This window comes from Mastomys coucha, unplaced genomic scaffold, assembly GCF_008632895.1.
Source record: "Mastomys coucha isolate ucsf_1 unplaced genomic scaffold, UCSF_Mcou_1 pScaffold18, whole genome shotgun sequence".
Classification (NCBI taxonomy): Eukaryota; Metazoa; Chordata; class Mammalia; order Rodentia; family Muridae; genus Mastomys; species Mastomys coucha.
In genome coordinates, this window is record NW_022196900.1 from 68,264,736 (window position 1) to 68,285,740 (window position 21,005).

General features: G+C 44.2%; 1 protein-coding gene and 1 pseudogene across 1 annotated transcript in view; one reads left to right on the top strand and one right to left on the bottom strand.

The window, feature by feature from the left end:
• Rab3b (RAB3B, member RAS oncogene family) overlaps window positions 1-20,148 on the top strand; it is a 66,475-nt gene extending 46,327 nt beyond the window's left edge. The window contains exons 3-5 of the mRNA XM_031376843.1: window positions 4,563-4,681; window positions 9,682-9,806; window positions 19,587-20,148. Coding sequence (XP_031232703.1) covers window positions 4,563-4,681; window positions 9,682-9,806; window positions 19,587-19,774 — 432 coding nt within the window. The 3' untranslated portion in view covers window positions 19,775-20,148. The remainder of the gene's footprint in view (window positions 1-4,562; window positions 4,682-9,681; window positions 9,807-19,586) is intronic.
• Window positions 13,065-13,322, bottom strand: LOC116095490 (annotated as a pseudogene).
• Window positions 20,149-21,005: the final 857 nt, after the last annotated feature.

Below are 21,005 nucleotides of genomic sequence, written 5' to 3' on the forward strand. Positions count from 1 at the left end.
TTTTTAACATTGCACACAGTATGGTTCGTGGCTATGGGAATATATATTATATAGGTGTAAAGTCACACAGACGTGACTTGGATGTATGGTTCTTGGCTATGGAAATATATATTATATAGGTGTAAAGTCACATAGGTCTGACTTGGATCCCAGTTCGAACACTTATTACACAATCTCTCTAAAGCATGGTTTTCTCCTCTGTCAATCTAGAGTACCAACCTATATTCTGCAAGGCCTTAGGTGTCCAGTTACTTGGTGTAGTAGCGCCATTTTAGAACTCAGACCACCCTTATTGTTCATGTTCATCATCCTCATAGATGGCATTCAGTAAATGCTTGTAGATAAAGCAGTCTTTTATTGATGGAGGTGTGGTGGCATGTGCCCTAGACTTAGAAATCCTGGACTCAAGGCTATTCTTTGTCACCACTGTTATCACTTTGGGGAAGTCACTTACCCTCGTTGTATTTTGTAACTATGGGCTTTTCTTCTGACCACTTTGTTCCCAGAAATAATGACTATGAGACTTCTTTAAAACATATATATATGTATATATATATATATACACACACACATATATATACATACACATGTGATATATATATACATATACACATATATACATACATACATGCACACATATATGTGTGTATGTATGTGTGTGTGTGTGTGTGTATAAAATATACTGTGTCTCTACACACACCAGAAGAGGATCATATTCCATTACAGATAGTTGTAAGTCACCATGTGAGTGCTGGGATTTGAACTCAGGACATCTGGAAGAGCAATCAGTGCTCTTAACTGCTGAGCCATCTCTCCTGCCCCTCTAAGACTTCTCATATATGAATAAATGCCTAGGCCAAAAGCTAGGGCTCTGTTCCCCAACTACTCATATCTCAATAATCCCATTACTCTATTCTAAGTTCTACTATGTGGCTGGTTACCTGGTCCTTGGTTTCATATGACCATCTTCCTCTGTGTCTGGGGCTAAATCCTCTTCCAGAGTCTGCCTCTTTCTCAGAATCCTCTCTCCTCCCCCCCACCTCTCTCTCTCTTGCTCTCTGACAGGTGTTCCACCTTCTATTTCCTCTTAAACTAATAGGCCAACAACATTTTATTGACAGGTGATATTTTCATATATTGCACAAGAGATTCTCTCTACAAAATTGTATTGTTATTTATTGTTATATTACATTATTATTATATTACATTCCTTGTGCACTGTGTACACTTATGCACAGCACAGTGGGAGTGTACAAGCCAGAGGACAATGTCTTAGTTCTTTTCTTCTGACATGTGGGTTCTTGGGATCTAATGCTGGTTGTCAGGTTTGGCAGTAGGTACCTTTACTTGCTAAGTCATCTCACCTGACCTGGAAATTTTTATTGAAAATAAAAAAGAAATTTTGTTTGGTTATAAAGAAAAGTAAAACTATGAAATTTGTAGTAAATGAGTAAAACTGGAAAATAGTATATTAAAAAAGGTAACTCAAAGCCGGGCTGGGCAGTGGTGGCACATGCCTTTAATCCCAGCGCTTGGGAGGCAGGCAGATTTCTGAGTTCGAGGCCAGCCTGGTCTACAGAGTGAGTTCCAGGACAGCCAGGGCTACACAGAGAAACCTTGTCTTGAAAAACAAAACAAACAAACAAACAAACAAAAAACAAACAAGAAAGTAACTCAAGGTCAGAAAGAAAAATAATGTATGTATTCTCTTATAATATGGATCCTACCTGCTAATTGTTATGTATGTGAATTTAAGTGGGGAATGTATAATAAGGTCTAGAAACTACACTGAGACTCATGAGAAGGGGAAAAGAGATTCCTGGGGTGAGGGTAGAACACGTATGAAAAAATAATAGAAGTGGGGAGCTCTGGGCAGAGCACAGTGCTAAGTGCAGAGACGGGGACAGAGGTGCAGAAGAGGAGAGGATCAACCTAAACTAAGGACAGGTGAGAATGCCAGAAGGAAAACTGACAATGGATAAGCTAATAAAGAATTAAATCAGGGGCTGGAGAGATGGCTCAGCAATTAAGAGCACTGGCTGCTCTTCCAGAGGACCTGGGTCTGATTCTCAGCACCTACATGGCAGTCTGTCTGTAATTCCAGTCCCAGAGAATCCAGTTTCTGGCCTCAGGTACCCTTTCCTGGCCTCCACAGGCACCAGGCATACACAGGATGCATAGATACACATGTAGGCAAGACACCCATATACATAAAATAAAACAAAATAAAAAATCTATAAAAATTTAATTAAAAATTTTAAAGGGTTTAAATACAAGTATGGGGCTGGTGAGGTGGCTCAGTGGGTAAGAGCACTGACTGCTCTTCGAAAGGTCCTGAGTTCAAATCCCAGCAACCACATAGTGGCTCACAACCACCCATAATGAGATCTGATGCCCTCTTCTGGTGTGTCTGAAGACAGCTACAGTGTACTTATTTATAATAATAAATAAATCTTTGGGCCGGAACGAGCAAAAGTCCTAAATTCCCAACAACCACATGAAGGCTCACAACCATCTGTACAGCTACAGCATACTCATATACATAATATAAATAAATCTTTTTAAAAACCACACAAGTATGCTACATAATGAATAAAGTGATTCTCAGAAACTACAAGTTTATTAAATGAAAATTCTGTAGCAGGGCCAGAGGATCCCTTGCCTATGAGTTGTTGGTCAGGAAGACCTTTAAGTGCCCCCAAAACAATACAGGCGTTTGCCACAGCCATTGGCCACTCGCCCTGTAACACGAGACCCAGTTACTCACTTCATGCTTCACTCACAAGACTTAAAAATCAAGCTTGAACCAATAGGGAAGTTCCTTTCTTAACAGCTGGCTCTCATGTCAGAGTGTCAGGCTTCTGGATGAGAATTACCATCAAGTGCGGCACGGCATCACCCACCAGCTAGGAAAGAACTTTTCCCTGGTGCAATGGTGGCAAGCCTATCACAGGGGTAGCCTTTTTGGTCAGATCTGAGCCTCACTTCACAGGAGGGAGTCCATATTTGATTCTGCAAGCCTGGTTAAAAGCTTGTAGCCAGTGATGTGCTAGGCCATAGCGTTATTTTGCTAAATGGACAAGACGCGTCTACCATATTGCTGCCCAAGTGTTTTTGTTCATACCCATAGACTAGTGCTACCATCAGCTTTGGTCAGAGAAGCTTCTTTTTTGCAATGAGTAGTGGTAACTGCAAAGACTCATAAGTGGCAAATGTGCTGAGAATAAGGAACTGCTGAACGGGACCTCTGTAGTGAGGAAAGAGCAGACTGGGGCAGAATGCCGTCTTTGGACTATGACATTGCTTTTAATTAATGAATGAACTTTAATTTAATAAAGGATTAATTAATATGTAAGCACAAGTATGCTCTTTTCTCTCTCACTCATACATGGCACATGTGTGGAGGTCAGGGATCAACTTGCATGCATCAATTCTTTCTTTCCACCATGTGGGTCCTGATAACTTGAGCTCTCGTCATCAGCATCAATGATGGGTAGCCCTAGTTACTGAGCCATGTCATCAGTCCTGCTGCTGCACTTCTGATCTCACATGAGCTGAGATTAACTGTGGAGGACTTGTGAAGGATTGGGTCTGTCAACATCTCAAACGAGGAAGAAGAGCCCTTGAGCTTTCCTTGACCAGGACCTATGGACAGATAATATTCCCTCTCTCTCTCTCTCTCTCTCTCTCTCTCTCTCTCTCTCTGTGTGTGTCTCTCTCTGTCTCTCTTGTGCATGCATGCATGTGTGTGTATGTGTGTGTGTGCTCTCTCTCTCTCTGTCTCTATCTCATGTGTGTGTTTGTGTGTGTGTATGTGTGTGTCTCTGTGTGTGTATGTGTGTGTCTGTGTGTGTGTGTCTGTGTGTGTGTCTGTATGTGTGTGTGTGTATGTGTGTGTCTGTGTGTGTGTGTGTCTGTGTGTGTGTTTGTGTGTGTGTAGGGGAAGGTCATGAGACCCTACTCCTCCCTGAGCATCCATAGGACTTGATGGTTCCCGAGGAAGGGAGAGCCATATGCTTTAGTGACACAGCCACTGATACAAGGAGCCCATTCTTCTGTAAACAGTTACTCTTCCAGGACTCTATGAACAACCCTGATGGAACTCATTGCTCATCATAAATAAGCAAACAGAGACAAACAAATAAATGTGGAAGAGGAACTAGGTGGGAGGAGGAAGGGAAGCAGGAAGACCAGGAGAAGAGGACAGGACAGGGTAATGAGGATGCATATAATAATAAATACATGTATATATGAAACCTATTATTATGTGCAGTCACCGTACATTAATTAAAGCGAGAATATAGTTTTTTTAACATAATGATTACCCACTTACATTCCTTCTATAAGTTATTCATGTCTCTTGCCCACTTTTCCATTGTGATAATAATTATTTTCTTAGTAATTTCTGTGAGGTAATATCATGTTCTACTTAGACTCCACAATGCAATGAACATAATGAGCACTCCTTAAATATGCCTTGGATTGCCAGTTAATTGCCTTGGGGACTTTTGAGGACATCAACAGACTTACTAGGAGTCTGATTCTTTCCTTTCTTCACTCAGGACACAGCTGGGCAAGAGCGGTACCGGACCATCACCACAGCCTACTACCGTGGGGCCATGGGCTTCATTCTCATGTATGACATCACCAACGAGGAGTCCTTCAATGCCGTTCAAGACTGGTACATTCCAAATTCATTCTTTTGCCAGATTGTTCATGAAAACCTAGCATGTGCTAATAAGCCTGTGCTATGTGTTAAGGAAACCCAGGTAAATCTACTGTGGCTCCTGATTTTTTGGGTGACAGGAGAAATCAAACCTGGAGGCAGACCACAAAAATTCCAGGTGATGAGGGTTTGTCTTGCTTTGCTCTTTGTTGTTTCGATGAAACACCAACCAGAAATCAGTGGGAAGGGGAGGGCTTACTTCCTCGTACAACTCCCAGGTCTCAATATATCACTGAGGAAAGCCTGGGCAGAAACCTGAGGCAGGCACTTGGAGGTAGGAACTGAAGCACAGACTACAGAGGAATGCTGCTTCCTGGCTTGTCCCCTACAGCTGAGCAAGATGGCTTCCTTATACAACCTAGGACCACCTGCTATGGGTAGCACTGCCCACAGTGGGCTGGGCCCTCCCACCTCAACCATTAATCAAGAAACGGCCCCCAACCACAGAGTTGCTTACAAGCCAATCTGATGGAGGCAGTTTCTTGACTGAGGCTCCCTCTTCCCAGATGCCTCTAGTTTGTATTAAGTTGATGAAAACTAGCCAGCAGCAGTACTGTGTTGATGAAGAGAGGCACATGGGCCATGGGGACCCAGAAGGGGTCTTTCTCTGGTCCAGCTGCTGGAGTCAAGGAAGGCATCTTGGAGCTGAGGACATGTATGGTAAGTCTGAGAAGTAAACAGGAGCTAGCCTGGGGGGCAATGGATAAGAATTTCCAGAAAAAAAAAATAGATATGCAAAGGGGAGAAGGCAGGTGAGAGGAAAAGAGAATGTAGGTCACAGGAAGTTTTGTGGGTTTGGGGGTAAAAAAAGCTGGAATTTGCCGGGCGGTGGTGGAGCACGCCTTTAATCCCAGCACTTGGGAGGCAGAGGCAGGCGGATTTCTGAGTTCAAGGCCAGCCTGGACTACACAGTGAGTTCCAGAACAGCCAGGGCTATACAGAGAAACTCTGTCTCGAAAACACAAAAACAAAACAAAACAGAACAGAAAGCTGGAATTTTACCCTATAAGTGATGAGTTTTGAGTTGGAAATGAACTAGTTCCCAAGTTTTGTTTCAGGGGTATTCCTTTGGCTACCATGGAGAATGACACCACATAGCATCTCTCTATGCCTGAGCTGGGCTTAAGTATATCTATCCATGTTCAAAAAGGGTTCTCTTTGCAATGGAAATCATCACAGCCCTCCAGAGATACAACCTCCCACTGAGTCTTCCTTCTCACATGGAAAAGCAAGACATGAGACAGAGGCACCTATGCCCAGTGCCCCTAGTCAGCAGAGGACAGAGAAGGTGGGGTGCCTGTGCCAATACTGTACTTTGGCAACAGAGGAGCTGAGTGAGCCTGGTAGCCAACAACAGTGCTGACCAGCACCAACCTTGCCTTCTGTTTGCCCATACCTACTCTGTTAGTCGGTTTCCTGTTACTATAACAAAATACTGGGGTGGGGAGAGGCTTTAAAACATAAAGATATTTGCTTAGCTCACAGTTTTGCAGGTGGAAACAAATGACACTGAGTCTGGCAAGGACCTCCTGGCTGTATCATTATCATGGTGGATGGCATCATCCTGAAAGTACAAGCAAGAAAAGAAATCATAGGGGAATACAGGAAGCTAGGGCAGGGGCAGGGAGGGGCATCAGGCTTATTATTTTTTTTATAATTCTCATAAGAACTAATTTGGGTTGCTCAAAAATTACACACATTCCTTCAGTAGGTGGCACCCTCCAGGACCTGATTACTCCCCACTGGGTCCTACCTTGTTTGATAGTTTTGGTGTGTTTTGAGACAGGCTATCACTGTGCATCGCTGCATTGACATCTCCCCTCTACGTTTCTCCCTGTTGTTTCCTTTCACTGTTTCCTCTTTCTCTTTAGTCTTTCCAGTTATAATTCCCCTTCTGTCTGTCTTCGCCCACCTTTTCTGTGTCTCACCACACCTCCCATGGAGTGACCATCTCTGTCACCACACTGCTCCTTCCCTGTTGGCCACGACCCCTCTCCTCACCATTCTCTCTGCTCATTCTGCTTGGGAACAGTGCATTTAACACCTGGTGATGGGTTTCTAAGAATAACTTGAGCTTGTTGCTAAACTAGGAGGTGAGAGAGGCTGGGGTGAGAGGAGTGGGGGAAGGAGAAAAGGGGAGCAAAAGACAGAGCAGGGGCTGACTTCTGGGAGCTGCCTTGAGTCTGAAGACTTGAGTGTCCGTCTCTCCAGGTACCTTTGAGTTTGCCTCTAAGCAACTTGGTCTCAGCCACCCAAGCCCCAGTACCCCGAGTGGAGCCTGGCTCTTTGTGGGCCCCGCAGCAATTGCTGGCTAAGTGATTCTGTCTCTTAAGGAGATGAAGGGCTTTGAACTGATGAAGTCAGTGTCGGGGTTGGTTTGAGGAACAGAATCAGAACTAGGTCCTTGTTGTTTCTAGGGTCCAGCTGGACTCAGTGTCAATGTCAGGTAGGGCCAGAGTCAGTCTATGCCTCAGGATTAGACACTCGTAGACCAGTGGTTCACCAGACTTTTATTGCTACCCTCTCTGCTGTATGTTCCTCACTGGAGGCTGACATCCCAAAGATGAAGAGGCCTGTCCCTGCCCCCAGGGAAAGAATTTAGTCCCGTAGAAGAGATAACATGGTAGAGGTGGGTGCCGGGAACCAAAAGGGGGTCACCTTGCCTAGTGGTAGAATTAGAGAATTAGGCCCATTCCCCACTCCCCTCCCCCTCCCAATGTCTACTGTGTAGAATCCCTATTTTATTCTTCTAAAATGTTTCTAATTATAGAAGTTATACCTGTCCACTTTTAAAAAAATGCAAAGAAAAATATTTGAAAAGTATTTGTTAAGGTCTCAGGATAGAGCCGGATAGTGGTTAGCTCACACCTCAAATCCCAACATTTGAGAGATTAATGCAGCAGAATCTCCAAGAGTTGGGAGTTAGACTGGTCGACACAGTGAGATCCTGTCTCAACCAATAAACATCTCATCATTGAGTGAAGAGCTCATATCTGGGAAAGCTGAAACAGGAAGATCATTGAGTTTTAGGCCAACTTGTCCTGCATACTGAGCTCCAATCTAGCCTGGTCTACACTTAGACTCTATCTCAAAGTCAAAAGTCTCAAAAAAAAAAAAAAATCAAGTCTTGGGTGGTGGTGGCGCACACCTTTAATCCCAGCACTTGGGAGGCAGAGGAAGGCGGATTTCTGAGTTCGAGGCCAGCCTGGTCTACAAAATTGAGTTCCAGGACAGCCAGGGCTATACAGAGAAACTTGTCTTGAAAAAAAAAAAAATCAAGTCTTATAGCACCTCCTAAAGACAGACAGACAGACAGACAGACAGACAGACAGACAGAGCACTGAGGAACAGAAGGGAGGGAGTGGCTATAAGGTCAGCTCAGAGTCTGATGACCCTCCTTCCACTCCTCCAAGGGCAAAGCCTCTTACACAGGGAGTTGCAGTCCTCTATGGGCTCACATGACTGAACACAGGGATCTTGAGAAAACTGCAAAGAGCAAAGGCATCTGAACACACGGTAACCGAAATTTAATTCAAAGCCAAACATATCAGGAACCCAAGGTGTTTCCAACAGTGCATCACACCATTTCATTCAGTGTAGCCTCGATCTGAACCTACAGCACACACACTGTGCTCTGGGCATGTGGAAGCAGCAAAACCCTTCAGTCCCAGCACTTGAAAGTCCTCTGATCCCCCTCAGGGGGATCTCCACAAGTCTGAGGCTGGTCTGGTCTATATAGTAAGTTCCAGGCCAGCTAGATCTACATAGTGAAACACTATCGCATCTTTTTTTATTGTTCTTAAAAGAAAATTATGTATTTGTAGTTGATGTGTTTGAGTGTTTTAGGTGTACATTTATGTACCACCTCCATGCAATGCCTGTGGAAGCCAGATGAGGGCGTCAGATCCCTTGGAACTGGAGTTATGAACACCCAGTAGGCCCTGAGAACCAAACCAGGGTCTTCTCTAAGAGTAACTAGAGCTTGTAACTGCTGAGTTATCTCTCTAGCTCCTGCCTCAGTTTTGTTTTGTTTTGTTTTGTTTTTTTGAGAAACAAAGGTCTCTTCATGTAGCCCTAGTTATCCTGGAACTCACTCTGTAGAGCCCAAACTCACAGAGATCTGCCTGCCTTTGCCTCCTGAGTGCTGGGATTAAAGTCATGAGCCACCACACACTGCTCAATTTTTTTTTTTTAAATGTTAAAAACACTGCCTTTCAGGGCTGGAGAGATGGCTCAGCAGTTAAGAGCACTGACTGCCCTTCTAGGGGTCCTGAGTTCAATTCCCAGCAACCATATGGTAGCTCACAACCATCTGTAATGGGATCCAATGCCCTCTTCTGGTGTGTCTGAAGACAGCGACATATATAAAATAAAAAGCAAAGCAAAACATTGTCTTTCAGTATTAAATATTCAGCCAAGATTTAATTGTTTGTGTAAAAATTTTAAAAAGCAAACAAATCTATCCCAACATGCAATTTACTATAGTCTTTAATAAATGGAAAAACACAATAAATGGTAAATAATAAATGATAAAATCTATACACACCAAAGAACTTTTTTACAATAAATTTCCTTGTGGTTTACTACCAGTAAATGTCTGATTTGTCTATCTATTTTAAATACTTATACACCTGAGATCACTTAAAATTCTTTTGGGTGACAGGTATCATAAAACAGATCCATTTAGGCCCGACGGTGATGGTGGCTCACACCTTTAATCCCAGACTTGGGAGGCAGAGGCAAGCAGATTTCTGAGTTCAAGGCCAGCCTGGTCTACAGAGTACGTTCCAGGACAGCCAAGGCTACACAGAGAAACCCTGTCTCAAAAAACAAAAAAAAAAAAACCAAAAACAAAAAAACAGATCCATTTAAGACCTGTACAGGGGAATGTTAACAGGTCCAGTCTTGTGTGAGTGGGGGAAGATGGTGGTCAATATATTTCTGTCTCTTCTTAGGGCCACTCAGATTAAGACCTACTCCTGGGACAATGCACAGGTGATTCTCGTGGGAAATAAGTGTGACATGGAAGAGGAAAGAGTGGTCCCCACTGAGAAGGGCCGGCTCTTGGCAGAGCAGCTTGGTATGTATATGGCACAAAAGTGTGCATGTACGTGCATGTGTATATACTTCTGCTTATATGTGTTCATGCCTCCATGTGTGCGTGTATGTATGCATGCATGAAGTGGAATAAATAGGGAACAAGAGTGAGCCTTTATTTGTGAGATTAATGTAGATTGTGATTATAAACAATATTGCCATGTGGCTATGCCTATTGATTTGTATTTAATTCATATACATAGGGACTTTGTGCCATGAATCTAGGGAATTCATCATTTATATTTTTTCTTATAGTGAACATATAAATAAAATTTAAACATATGACCGCTGTTTCTAAACTAGATCCATCCACAGAGGAGTTGAGATAGTTTATTAAAAATAACCGTAGTGTAAGAATAAAAAAATAAATGAGAAAGTTTTAGCAAGGGTAGGAGGAAGATAAGAGAAAACCAGATTCAGACAGATTTGTATGTCACAAGTTCTTGGGCACCGAAATCAGCAAGAGGTAAGCCAAATATTGTCTTTGGGCTTCCTAGCAACCACTACGAAGAGTAAAACATAACTGTTATGTGGTTCAGCATGTCCTTACTATAAAAAACCAAGCCTATTATTCCAGGGAAGCTCTGCTCTTCATTGGCAACTATAGAGCAGACTCTGTGCAGAATGCGGCCAAAAAATAGTCCACGTTCTCCTGGAAACCGCTGAACATAATAGACCCTCTCGTGCCATTTTTCTCATGTAAATGGATGCCTCTCACAAAAACACAATTCACAACAAGAGTCAGCATAGGAAACGGCAAAGCCATGCAGCTGGTTTGCAGATCAGTGCTGCCAGGACTCTTCCTTCCCAGGGTGGCATTCTGACCCCTGTGTTCCCTTGAGGCCTAGATGCCCAGGCATGTCCCAGTGCCCCATAGCAGAACCCTTACCTGTCTTTGCTGGAAAGGTCAGTTTTTATTATATATATTATATGTGTTTACATATTTATATCCTTTCCTGGTCCTTGAGAACAGGAAATGTGTATGGTTTGTTTCATCCAAGGATCCAGTTTAGGGTAAATATTCATATATTCCATTTATTCATTGAAAAATGGATTGAGAGCCAGTGAGATGGCCCTGCCATCAACCTTGACAACTGGAGCTGAAGCCTCCAGCAAACACACACACACACAGACACACACAGACACACACACATGCACACATACACACACACATGCACACATACACACACACATGCACACATACACACACACATGCACACATACACTCACATATACACACACACATACACACACTACATAAATATTTTTAAAAAGAATAGTATGTATTGAGCATATGCTCTGAGCTATGTTCTGCTAAGGATATAATTAATGGGAGCATATGTAATTTCCACTCTCAGGGAACTAACAAGGACAGAGATGGTAAACAAATAATTATACAAATAAATAAAAATTGATATGTGGGTGAATTGTACAATATATAAATTGTGTCACAACAGAGCTATTATTTGTGATTAATTTTGATTAATAATCTTATTATAATAACTAATAAGGCTAGTTTTATTTTAAAAATAAAAATTTTAGAATCATTTTTGAAATTAAAGTATAATTATATCTCCCCCTTTCCTTCTCCTAGCTCTTCACATATACCCTCTTGCTCCTCTCTCTCTCTCTCTCTCTCTCTATATATATATATATATATATATGTATGTATATATATATGTACATATGTATATATATTCCTAAATATAGAAATACAACCTGCTTAGTCCATATAATGTTCCTTGTAGATATATGTGTTTAGGGATGACCATTTGATATTAGATAACCAATTGGTGTGCTTGTCTCTGGGGAAGACTATTTTCTCCTTCCCTTAGTTACCTGTAGTTCTTAGTCTAGGGTTGAGGCCCTTTGAGCTTATTAAATCAAATGAAAATTTTCTAAGACACTCAAAACAAACAAAGCCTGGTGAATTTCCTAGAATCTTAAACCCAGTCTCTCTACAGCTATCCCCAAATGGAAATGTCAAAATGGCTCAGAATGGGGCAGGCATCATTTCTTAGTTATCCAAATAGTCTACTTTGGAGGAGGACACATCTAAATAGAGGAATCTTGATCCTTATCAAGCAGGCCACTGCTTTACTGTCCCTGAAGAAGGAACCATTCCTTGGGGCTCACTGTACAGTGGTTGGCATTCCTGATGACAAACCTGGGCAGAATATACAGAAAAGATGGCTCACAGAGAAGCTGGGTCCTCTGATCTAGCTATATTCTTTCTTGGGGAACTCATTTGGTTTAAGGGTTAAATGCTAAGCTTTGGTATACACCCAAGGGGGAGAAGTGTCTTTTTTTTTTTTTAGGAGTTGGGGAGCTATGAATCTGGGGCTTCTCTGGTCTATCTGATTCCCCACACAGCATCTGGCTATAAGAGGAGGCTGGGGGATATGTCACCCTGAGGCTGCAGTGGCATCCTGGGTCTGGTCCATAGTTGAACTTCCCAGATGTGTAACTCAGTGGTCTCCTGGCTAGTAGTAGCACTGCTCTCTGTCTTATGGAATTTTTCTTCTATCTTAGCCCACTCAGTCAAAACTATTGACATGGCCATCAACTAATATTTGAAGTTCTGTACTCTCAAGTTCCTGGGATCTCGATGAGGTTTTAGAAACACCAAAGAAAGCAGATCTTTGGGAGTATAGAGAATTTTTCCTCTACCCAGGAAGAATAACATTATAGGGTGTTTGTCGTCACGTACCCTTCAGGAAAGGGCTTCTGGGTCCCTTTCTTGCTTCTGGTTTAGGATGATGTTTGTTAGAGGCAGATACAAGAGAAATATGCCTACAAGGAAGGAGAGTTTTGTGTGGCAGTTTGCTTGCTTGCTTGTTTTTGTTTTAAGACAGGCTTTCCTAAATTCCAAGAAGGTCTTGAACTTGTTATAGAGCCAGGGATCCTACCTCTACTTTCTAAGTGCTAGAACTACAGACATGTGCCACGCTTCCTGGTTTTAATCAGTGCTGGGACTGAGCCAGGAGCTCATGCAAGCTAGACAAGCACATTAACAACCTGAGCTCCATCCCCAGCCCCAAGACAATGAAACCTTCCTAAGCCATGTGAGTAATGGCCACAGGTTCAGTACTTAAGTTTAGCCTCTGGACTCAAACTCTTTATTTAACCTTTCCAGTAACATTTTATTAGAAGTTATGCCATGATTAAGAACCCCATTGTGTACCCATGTACCCCTTTACTATCTGGGGAGAAGTTCAGAGGAGAAATGGGTAGAGCCAGTTCAGATCTTCCCAGGGAATGTGCCTTCTGCTCTGTGGTCGTCTCACACTGAGACCTATGACACAAGGCAGAGGGACTTGTACATGCTGGCACCACTCACACACAGAGACATCACCCCCTTTGTGGTCATTGCCTTCTTACACAGGTAGAAGTTCAGATAGTTCTGCCAGCAGTTCCTGGTCTGGTTCTAGTTTGGGAAGCAGGGGTCAAAGTGAGCCATTGTGTAGTTGTTGATTTTAGTCTTGATATCTTCCAGCATGGTACTGACTCTTAAAGACTGCCCAAAGCAGCGCACGTTCAAGGTGACTATTAGCAAAGACCAGGACCCAAGCTTGTAATGTTCTACCACAGTGTTTCCCCAAGGCCTTCCATGATTTCTCTTCATATTTGTACCATTGGTTAGAACATAAGATTTCTTTAGATTTTGTTGTATTAACACACAGCTTGAGTCCGCTTTCATGAGAAAGGTCCATTTCTCAACGATTTTTCAAGTCAGTTGTTAGTTGTCACCTTGTTTCTCCTGGAATCTTCTGGGACCCAGTCCAAGATGGGTAAAAAAGCTTCTTAAGGTTTCTGGTGGGACTTGGATTGCATGGCTTCTACCCATTTCCATCAGGCAAAGCAAGTCACATGATCAAGGCCAGTGTTGGAGAAACTGGAGGTATATTCCTCCCCCAAGGAGGCTCTGCAAGCTAGTTGACAATGGGCAGAGGTGGGAAATTCCTTGTAGAGATGGCCACAAATTCCCTCCCATAACTTCTGATGCTCTTGCCTATAAGTGCTTGATGGGTCCTGAGCACAGAAGCGAATGGGCTTCCTGCTCATAAGATGCTTATGACCAGAGAAACAAAACCATAAAAAAGAAAACTTCAGCATCTTTGACAAGTTTAACTTTCCAGTGTCCCCCTTTGGGAGAGAGGACTAATGTGTTTCCTCTGAGTGTGGCATCTGGTTGAACCCTGCTACAGGGCAGAAGTCTGGGTATCTACCCTTTCTCGTGGCATGCAGATCTGCAGGATCTGCAGCTCCTGATTTCTACTCCTATGGCCTCAATTCCTTTGTCTCTAATAATTCCTTAACTATTCTCATCTGTGCATGAGCTCTACATTACCTCCCTTCTGTGACCCTCAATTCTGTCACCATCCTTACAGCCCACTGCTTCCAATTTAAATGTGAAGAGTCATTCCCATTTTCTTGGTTGCAATCTAATTGAAAGAATTCTGCTGAGTGTCATGGGATTGCAGGGGAGAGGTACATTGTATGTTCTGAGTGGTGAAATAGGACAGGAGAGAGAGAGGAAGGCTGTCTGGGACCAGAAATTCTACAGAAAAGTTATGAAGATGAGCAGGAGTGGGAAGAAGAGTCGCAGCAAGAGCAGAGGCCCGGATGGGAGAAGTGTTGATGTCTCTGCATCTCGGTAAGAGGAAGAAGACAGAAAGTTGAAGAATCAGAAGGATCCATGCTGTGCTGGGTTGTTGTGGTTTCTGTGTGCATTGAATGTTCACCTTGACTGAAAGCCTTGTCCTGAGGCAGTAGGTAGTGTTGGGAAATGGCAGAGCTGTTATGAGGTTGCCAAGTGGGAAGAAGTTGGGCCATTGGGTTGTGCTCTTAAACAGTAGTACCTCCCCCCCTTTTTTAGATAACCAGTCTGGCCACAAATTTGCTATTTGCTATCTAGCCAAGGCTGGCCCTGAACTCCTGATCTTCCTACTCTTACTGGCTATGAAATTATGCAGCTAAAGCTAAAGGGCAGCCATTACCACAGAATCTCCTGAGTCAGGAACCACATACATCATTTTCTTCACAAGTAGTTTGAGTCAGGTGTGTTGGTACAGTAATGAAAGGTGAAAAATCACAGTCTTGGGTATTAAGCCAATGAGGCTGATATGAAGTTACTCAGACTTTTAGTTCCAGTGACACAAATCCAAGACAAAATAGTTCAGGTTTCATCTAAGATCATAGCTGAAATAAAATGAGAGAAGATTAACAAGCCAGGGTATATAGCTCAGTGATATAGTACTTGTCTAGTGTGAGGTCCCAAGTTCAATTTTCAATACCACAAAATCAAAACAAAACAAAACAAACAAACAAACAAACAAACAAAACATGACAGGGCTGGAGAGATGGCTCAGTGGTTAAGAGCACTGACTGCTCTTCCAGAGGTCCTGATTTCAATTCCCAGCAACCACATGGTGGCTCACAACCATCAATAATGGGATCCAATGCTCTCTTCTGGTATGTCTAAAATAAATAAAATAAATCTTAAAAAAAAAAAAAAAGAAAACAAAATACACCCTTAACTTTGGTATCTAATGCTTGCAGTCCCAGAGCTTAGGAGGCTGTGCCAAGAGGACTGCAAGTTTGGGGATAGCCTGAGCTACATTAATAAGCTATGGTGTTGGGTAAATTGTTCCTATGATAAGTCAAAATACCCGAGAAAGGAGAGTAAGCCTAGGATAGGAAGAAAAACAGGAAGTCTCTCAGTAAACTCAAGAAGAAGAGTTGATGGTTAGTGAATTACAGGGATGCAGAGGTGTAGACAGGGTGAAGAGAGTTTAACATGATAGCAGTAGAGAAATATTCAGGAGCAGGGCTGTGATAAGACATAACTTCAGCTGGTTGTGAAATTCCAAACAGAATCTGAGGTCAAGTCCAGAAGCAGGTGTGGGCTCAGCCTGTGACTAACAGCTGGCTTTGGCAAGCTACATAAACCTATCATTTTGGAAATGGGGAACATTTCAGATTCAGTTGAGAACTGGACTCCATTTAAGACGGCAGAAACTCCATTGTTCTAAAGCCAATTAGAGGGAGGAAGGGACCAGGGGTGACTAGTCTGCTTAATTGGTTGTCATCTTCTTTGCCACACTAGACTCTGAGCTCCTGAAACACTTTATTAATGAAACGGAGAAAAGGTTAGCACCTGGACCTACTAATCAAGAGCCTTCCAGAATCCTGACAGTAATTGAAAGTGCACTGGAAGTTGTTCTGAGCCGACTAGACCCATGAGGTGGTTACTTGAAGTAGAATTTGCAGACTTTGGGTCCTTTTGAAATAACAGTGAAGACACTCTTCGGCATGACATACCAGATATGGTCTCTTATTCTCCACGTCCCACCATGAAGCATAACAAGCTGCCAAGCTCTTTTCAGAATACAGAAAGGTGTTCTCAGCTCCCTTTCCCGTGCTTGCATGGATTTGTCCTGCCTGTTGTATCAGACATGTATGTGTACACTCACAGTCCTGTGTCTTTGTCCAGCTGACATCTGCATCTGCATTCCTGTCTCCAGACAGTCTAGCTTGGCCCACAGCCTTGAATAGGTACTTCTGTGCCCTCAGTATCCTTTGGCCTCCCACTCTTCCAAAACTGACCACTATGACACTGACACTACTAAGTCTATCTCCTACACGGGACTGGGAGCTTGTCAAGTGTAGGGACTGTATGTGCTTTACCTGTGCCATTGCGCGATTGCTGGGCCAGAAGTATCATGAGCCCTGCTGGTTACATCTCTCCCACCACACCTCCAGCAATCCTCCCCTGCCTCCTTCATTCAACCAACACTGACGAAGCATTCATCTCCACTCATTCACCTCCACTCAGGCTGGAGCTCCAACAAATGGTCCAGTCAGATGGGTTTCCAGCACATATGGTTGCAGGCATTATGAGAGAGGGAAATGGGAGGCTTTTGTGAGAGTCCTACAAAACAAAAAGTTGGATGAATTTTGCTCAGTTCCAACATTAATGACTTACATTCCCGCTAACTTCAGGAGACGGCCCCATATTTCCCTTGCCGTGTCTTCCCTCTCCTGCATCCCTTTTTGGCCTTTGGCTTCAGAGGTCCAAATTTTGACTGAGAGTATAATAACTTGTCTGTCACTGTTTCAAGTGAGGGTAAATCCAGGAGGTGTGAGATAGATTCTCTGGCTTCTCCCTCACTTCTGAGTCTTGGTTTTCCCTACCCTTAAGCAGAAGTGATGAGCCCTGCCTTGACCTACCAGGATTCTGTTTACAAACTATTAGGTGCTGAAACTCTTACTGGTGAGCCTCTAGAACTAGGTTTGCTCTCCCCAGGTCCCTGGCCCTTAGCAAAAGACTTGGCAAAATGTCAGTGCTCAATAAAAATCTGCTGTATTGATTGATCCCAAAGGCAGAATAAAAAAATGGGTTTCCCTCCCCCCAAAGTTGAGAGACAGTGGAAGGGCTGAGGCCAAGCTGGGTGGGGACATCTGGAAAGGTGAATTACTGCGCACGAATCCCCGTTACAGTCACTTCACATGTCTTGAGCGTGTCCACGCTCCCATGTGAGGCAGATGATAGAAGCGGTTAGGCTGCTTGCCCGCGCTGATGGAAATACACCCAAGTGTAGGCCGGCTGCCAGGCTTCTTCCCACTGCCCACCTGTGTAATATAATGTGGCACATCCCCAGTCAGTGTTCACTCCCCAGGAAGGATTTGTGGCCTTGACCCATGTCTTCATCTTCATCCACGCTGAGGGTGAAAGCCCGCTTCCTGCTTTACCTGTGAGCCCCTCTCCTAGGCAAGCCAGTCAGAGGACCAAGGAATCTCTCTGTGTGATATTCATTAAGGAAGAACCAGTATGCCGAAGGGTCTCTGAAGCTGCTGGGTTCCTGAGGCCTGAGGCTAATGAGCCAGCAGCTGCCTCTTTCTTCATCACGGGTCTGCAATTAGCAAGAGTTCTTTAGCTTGCCTTTCTCGGGTCAGGAAATAGGTCACAGGAGAGGCTTCAGCTGGAGCTGGGGTTGGCAGAAGGCATTCGAGCCTTCAAGCTGTAGGGCCAGGGGAAAGGAGCCTTGCTTGTACCTGGGGTTCAAGCTTTTCTGTAGCTGGCAGAGTAAGAAGGAGGAAGGAAGCGAAGCGAGAGCCTCTTTTTTTTTTTTTTTTTTCCTGTGGGAGATGATAAACGAGGGGAAAGAGCATTCCTTGTAACAGACACCTTTCCTGCAGCAGTTTACCTGTTGCCTCGCTTCATCCTCACAACTGTTCTCTGTGGGAGACTGTTAATCTCTTCCCACTTCCCACCCTTCTCCCCTCCCCCCCATCCACCTACACCCCTGCCAAACAAGAAGTCTGAGAATCAGAGAGGTTAAGTGATTCAGACAAGTATGGTGGCTCGCCCAGATTCAGATTCCACAGGCCAGCAGATTAAAGCAAACAGATTTGTGAAGAAAGAAAACCGAAAGCGCTGTCTAGTGACACATTACTGTGATCGAGTTACTTGGAAGACTGAGGAAGAGGATCTCGAGTTCCAGGCCAGCCTGAGCTACATAGTGAGTTTCAGGCCAGCTATATACTGAGACTCTGTCTTCAAAACAAAACAAAACGAAGAAGTAAGAGGAAAAAAAAAACCCACAGGCACAGTGGCAGTGGGAATGGAATTGCAAGGTGGAGGGCAAAGATGTATAGACTTCAGAGGGGCAGAGCTGTGTATAGATCTCGGAGCCAGGCAATCCCCAGAGCAAACTTAGTTCCCACTAACAGCCATGTGACATTCGTGAGCTCCGCAATCTCCTGGAATATTCATTCTCCCATTTATAGATCAGGAATGCTAATACTTACCCACCAGGCTGCTCTGTGGTTTAAACAGGGTGATATTTGTGACGCTTCTAGCTTAGTGTATGGTATATAAGAGATGATCAATAGTCACCAAGGATGCCCAAAGAGAAAGTGCGAGGCTACATAAGAAGAGCAAATCAAGCATCATGTATTCACTGGGACTCTTGAGGGACCTGTCCTTCAGAGCACAGACTAGAGCTGGGCAGGGTGGAGTGAGAAGGAGGAGGAGAGAGAAGAAGAAAAGGTCCCCACAGGGACGAGGCACATGGGGGGAGGGAAGGGGAGGAAGCTGGTGGTAGAGTATTTGCTGTACAAGGCCCTGGATCCTATCCCCAGGAGGACAAACCAACAGAAAGTCTAAAACCTGGCCTTCCACACTGGCGCTCTTAATTAGTGTGGGCACACCAGCTTACTTCCCCAGGCCAGTGTCCACACTGGAGATCTGAAGAGCATATGACTGACACGCTGCCCTGCCTTCTGTCCCCATGCGCCACCTGAACAGAAAGTGAGGTAATGGATTAACTAACGTTTTGGAACATGTGAAGCACCACACACACATTCACTCTTTCAGCCAGCACCTGAGGTCCCCCAGGTTCCTCCTCAGGCACCAGGCTGTATACCTTGCAGGTATTTTAGCTCACACGGAAGTAATTCTATAAGGTAGAGTAGAGCATCCCTACTTATAAACTAGGAAGTTAATTTGTAAGCAGAATAAAATGATTTGCTGGGAATTGAATCATCACTGGCAGAGCCGAAATCTACCTGGTTTAAAAATCCGTGCAGGCAACCCTTGATCTGTACTGTCTCTTTGAGGCAGAATCCTCTGTGCACGGAATTAGACCTCCCTGCTTCGTGTCTGAGCTCTGGCTGTATTGATCCTAAGAACTCGACTGGGGACACAAAATGGTTCCAGCAGAAGAGTCTGTATTTATCATCTCTTTTTTTCCCCCAGGGTTTGACTTCTTTGAAGCCAGCGCCAAGGAGAATATCAGTGTGAGGCAGGCCTTCGAGCGTCTGGTGGATGCCATCTGCGATAAGATGTCTGACTCGATGGACACAGACCCCTCCGTGCTAGGCGCCTCCAAGACCACACGGCTCTCAGACACCCCGCCTCTGCTGCAGCAGAACTGCTCTTGCTAGACAAGGCCCACCCTCCTGTTTCCCCATGTCATGCCCACTTCTCCTCTGCTTCTCTCTGTTACTGTCCACTCCCAAATCCCAAGCCAGCTGAGTTTCTTTGCCAGCCCCTGTGGTTCTCTGCAGATGGCCCCAGCTCCAGATACTAACTGCAGGTTACTGTGTGGGTGAGGACTCCTTTTACAACAGAAAACTCCCTCTTATGAAGAAGGTTCAATATAGAGACTTGGAAAGAATCTTTTCTGCCCTTAAAATATAATAAAACTCCCTTCGTTTACCAAGATCCTCCTCCCACGCACACTCCTCAGGGGCTGACCAGTGTGTAAAGTGAGGCCCACCTGCACAGCTAATACTATTAAAGAAAATGTCTCAAAGTACAACCCGCTTGTTTCCTATCAGGCTCCCTGTGGGGCTTCTCTCCCTGCAAGCGAAAGCTTTGGTTTGCAAAGCCCTGAGCCTGTTACCACGGATGCCCACAGGGCCTGGGCAGTTGCTGTGGCGACAGGACAGTGCTAATCCCTGGAGAGCTCAGATTCTAGTGATGCAGAAGGAGCAGAGGCTGAGTCAGAAGCACACTTAAGAAAAGGATTATCATCTGCCAAATGTCAAAGGCCCCTGCCATCTAAAAGCACAAGGACCAGAAGGGGGAGAAGCAACACAGACAGGCAGGCACTGGTCTCACCTTTCTAGCTTGCTCTTTGTCTCACGACGTAGCCTTAGGCTAGCCTCAAATGTGCAATTTAATTTAGGCTGAACTTGATCCTAATCCTCCTGCCTCAGCTTCCCCAGTGCCGGGAATACAGGTGTGTAACACCACACCCAGTTTCTCCAGTTGGTTCTTGACTGTTGGGATGCCGTAAAATTTGTCACAGATTCATGGGCTCCCAGAATCTACAAAGTTTGAAGCTGATGAGCTTGTTCCCCCAAATTATCTAGTTTGACTAATCAGTTCCAGACTTTCCAGTTCTGACATGCAGCCTGCATGGCTTTGGGATTGGCTTGCCTACAGTGACTGGCAACGAAGAACCTACAGATACAAGTACAAATAAGTTGAGATACTGTAGGCTGAGAGCTCTGATGGAGACTATCACTAGCGGTCTGAAAATACAGTTCTGAACAAGGACGTAGGTTTATTATACTCAAATGAGGAGAAAGGTTAGCTGATCTAAGTAAAGGGGGCTCTATAGGGAAGCAGGCTCAGGCTATAGTTGTCAGGAGCAGGAAGCTGTAGTTG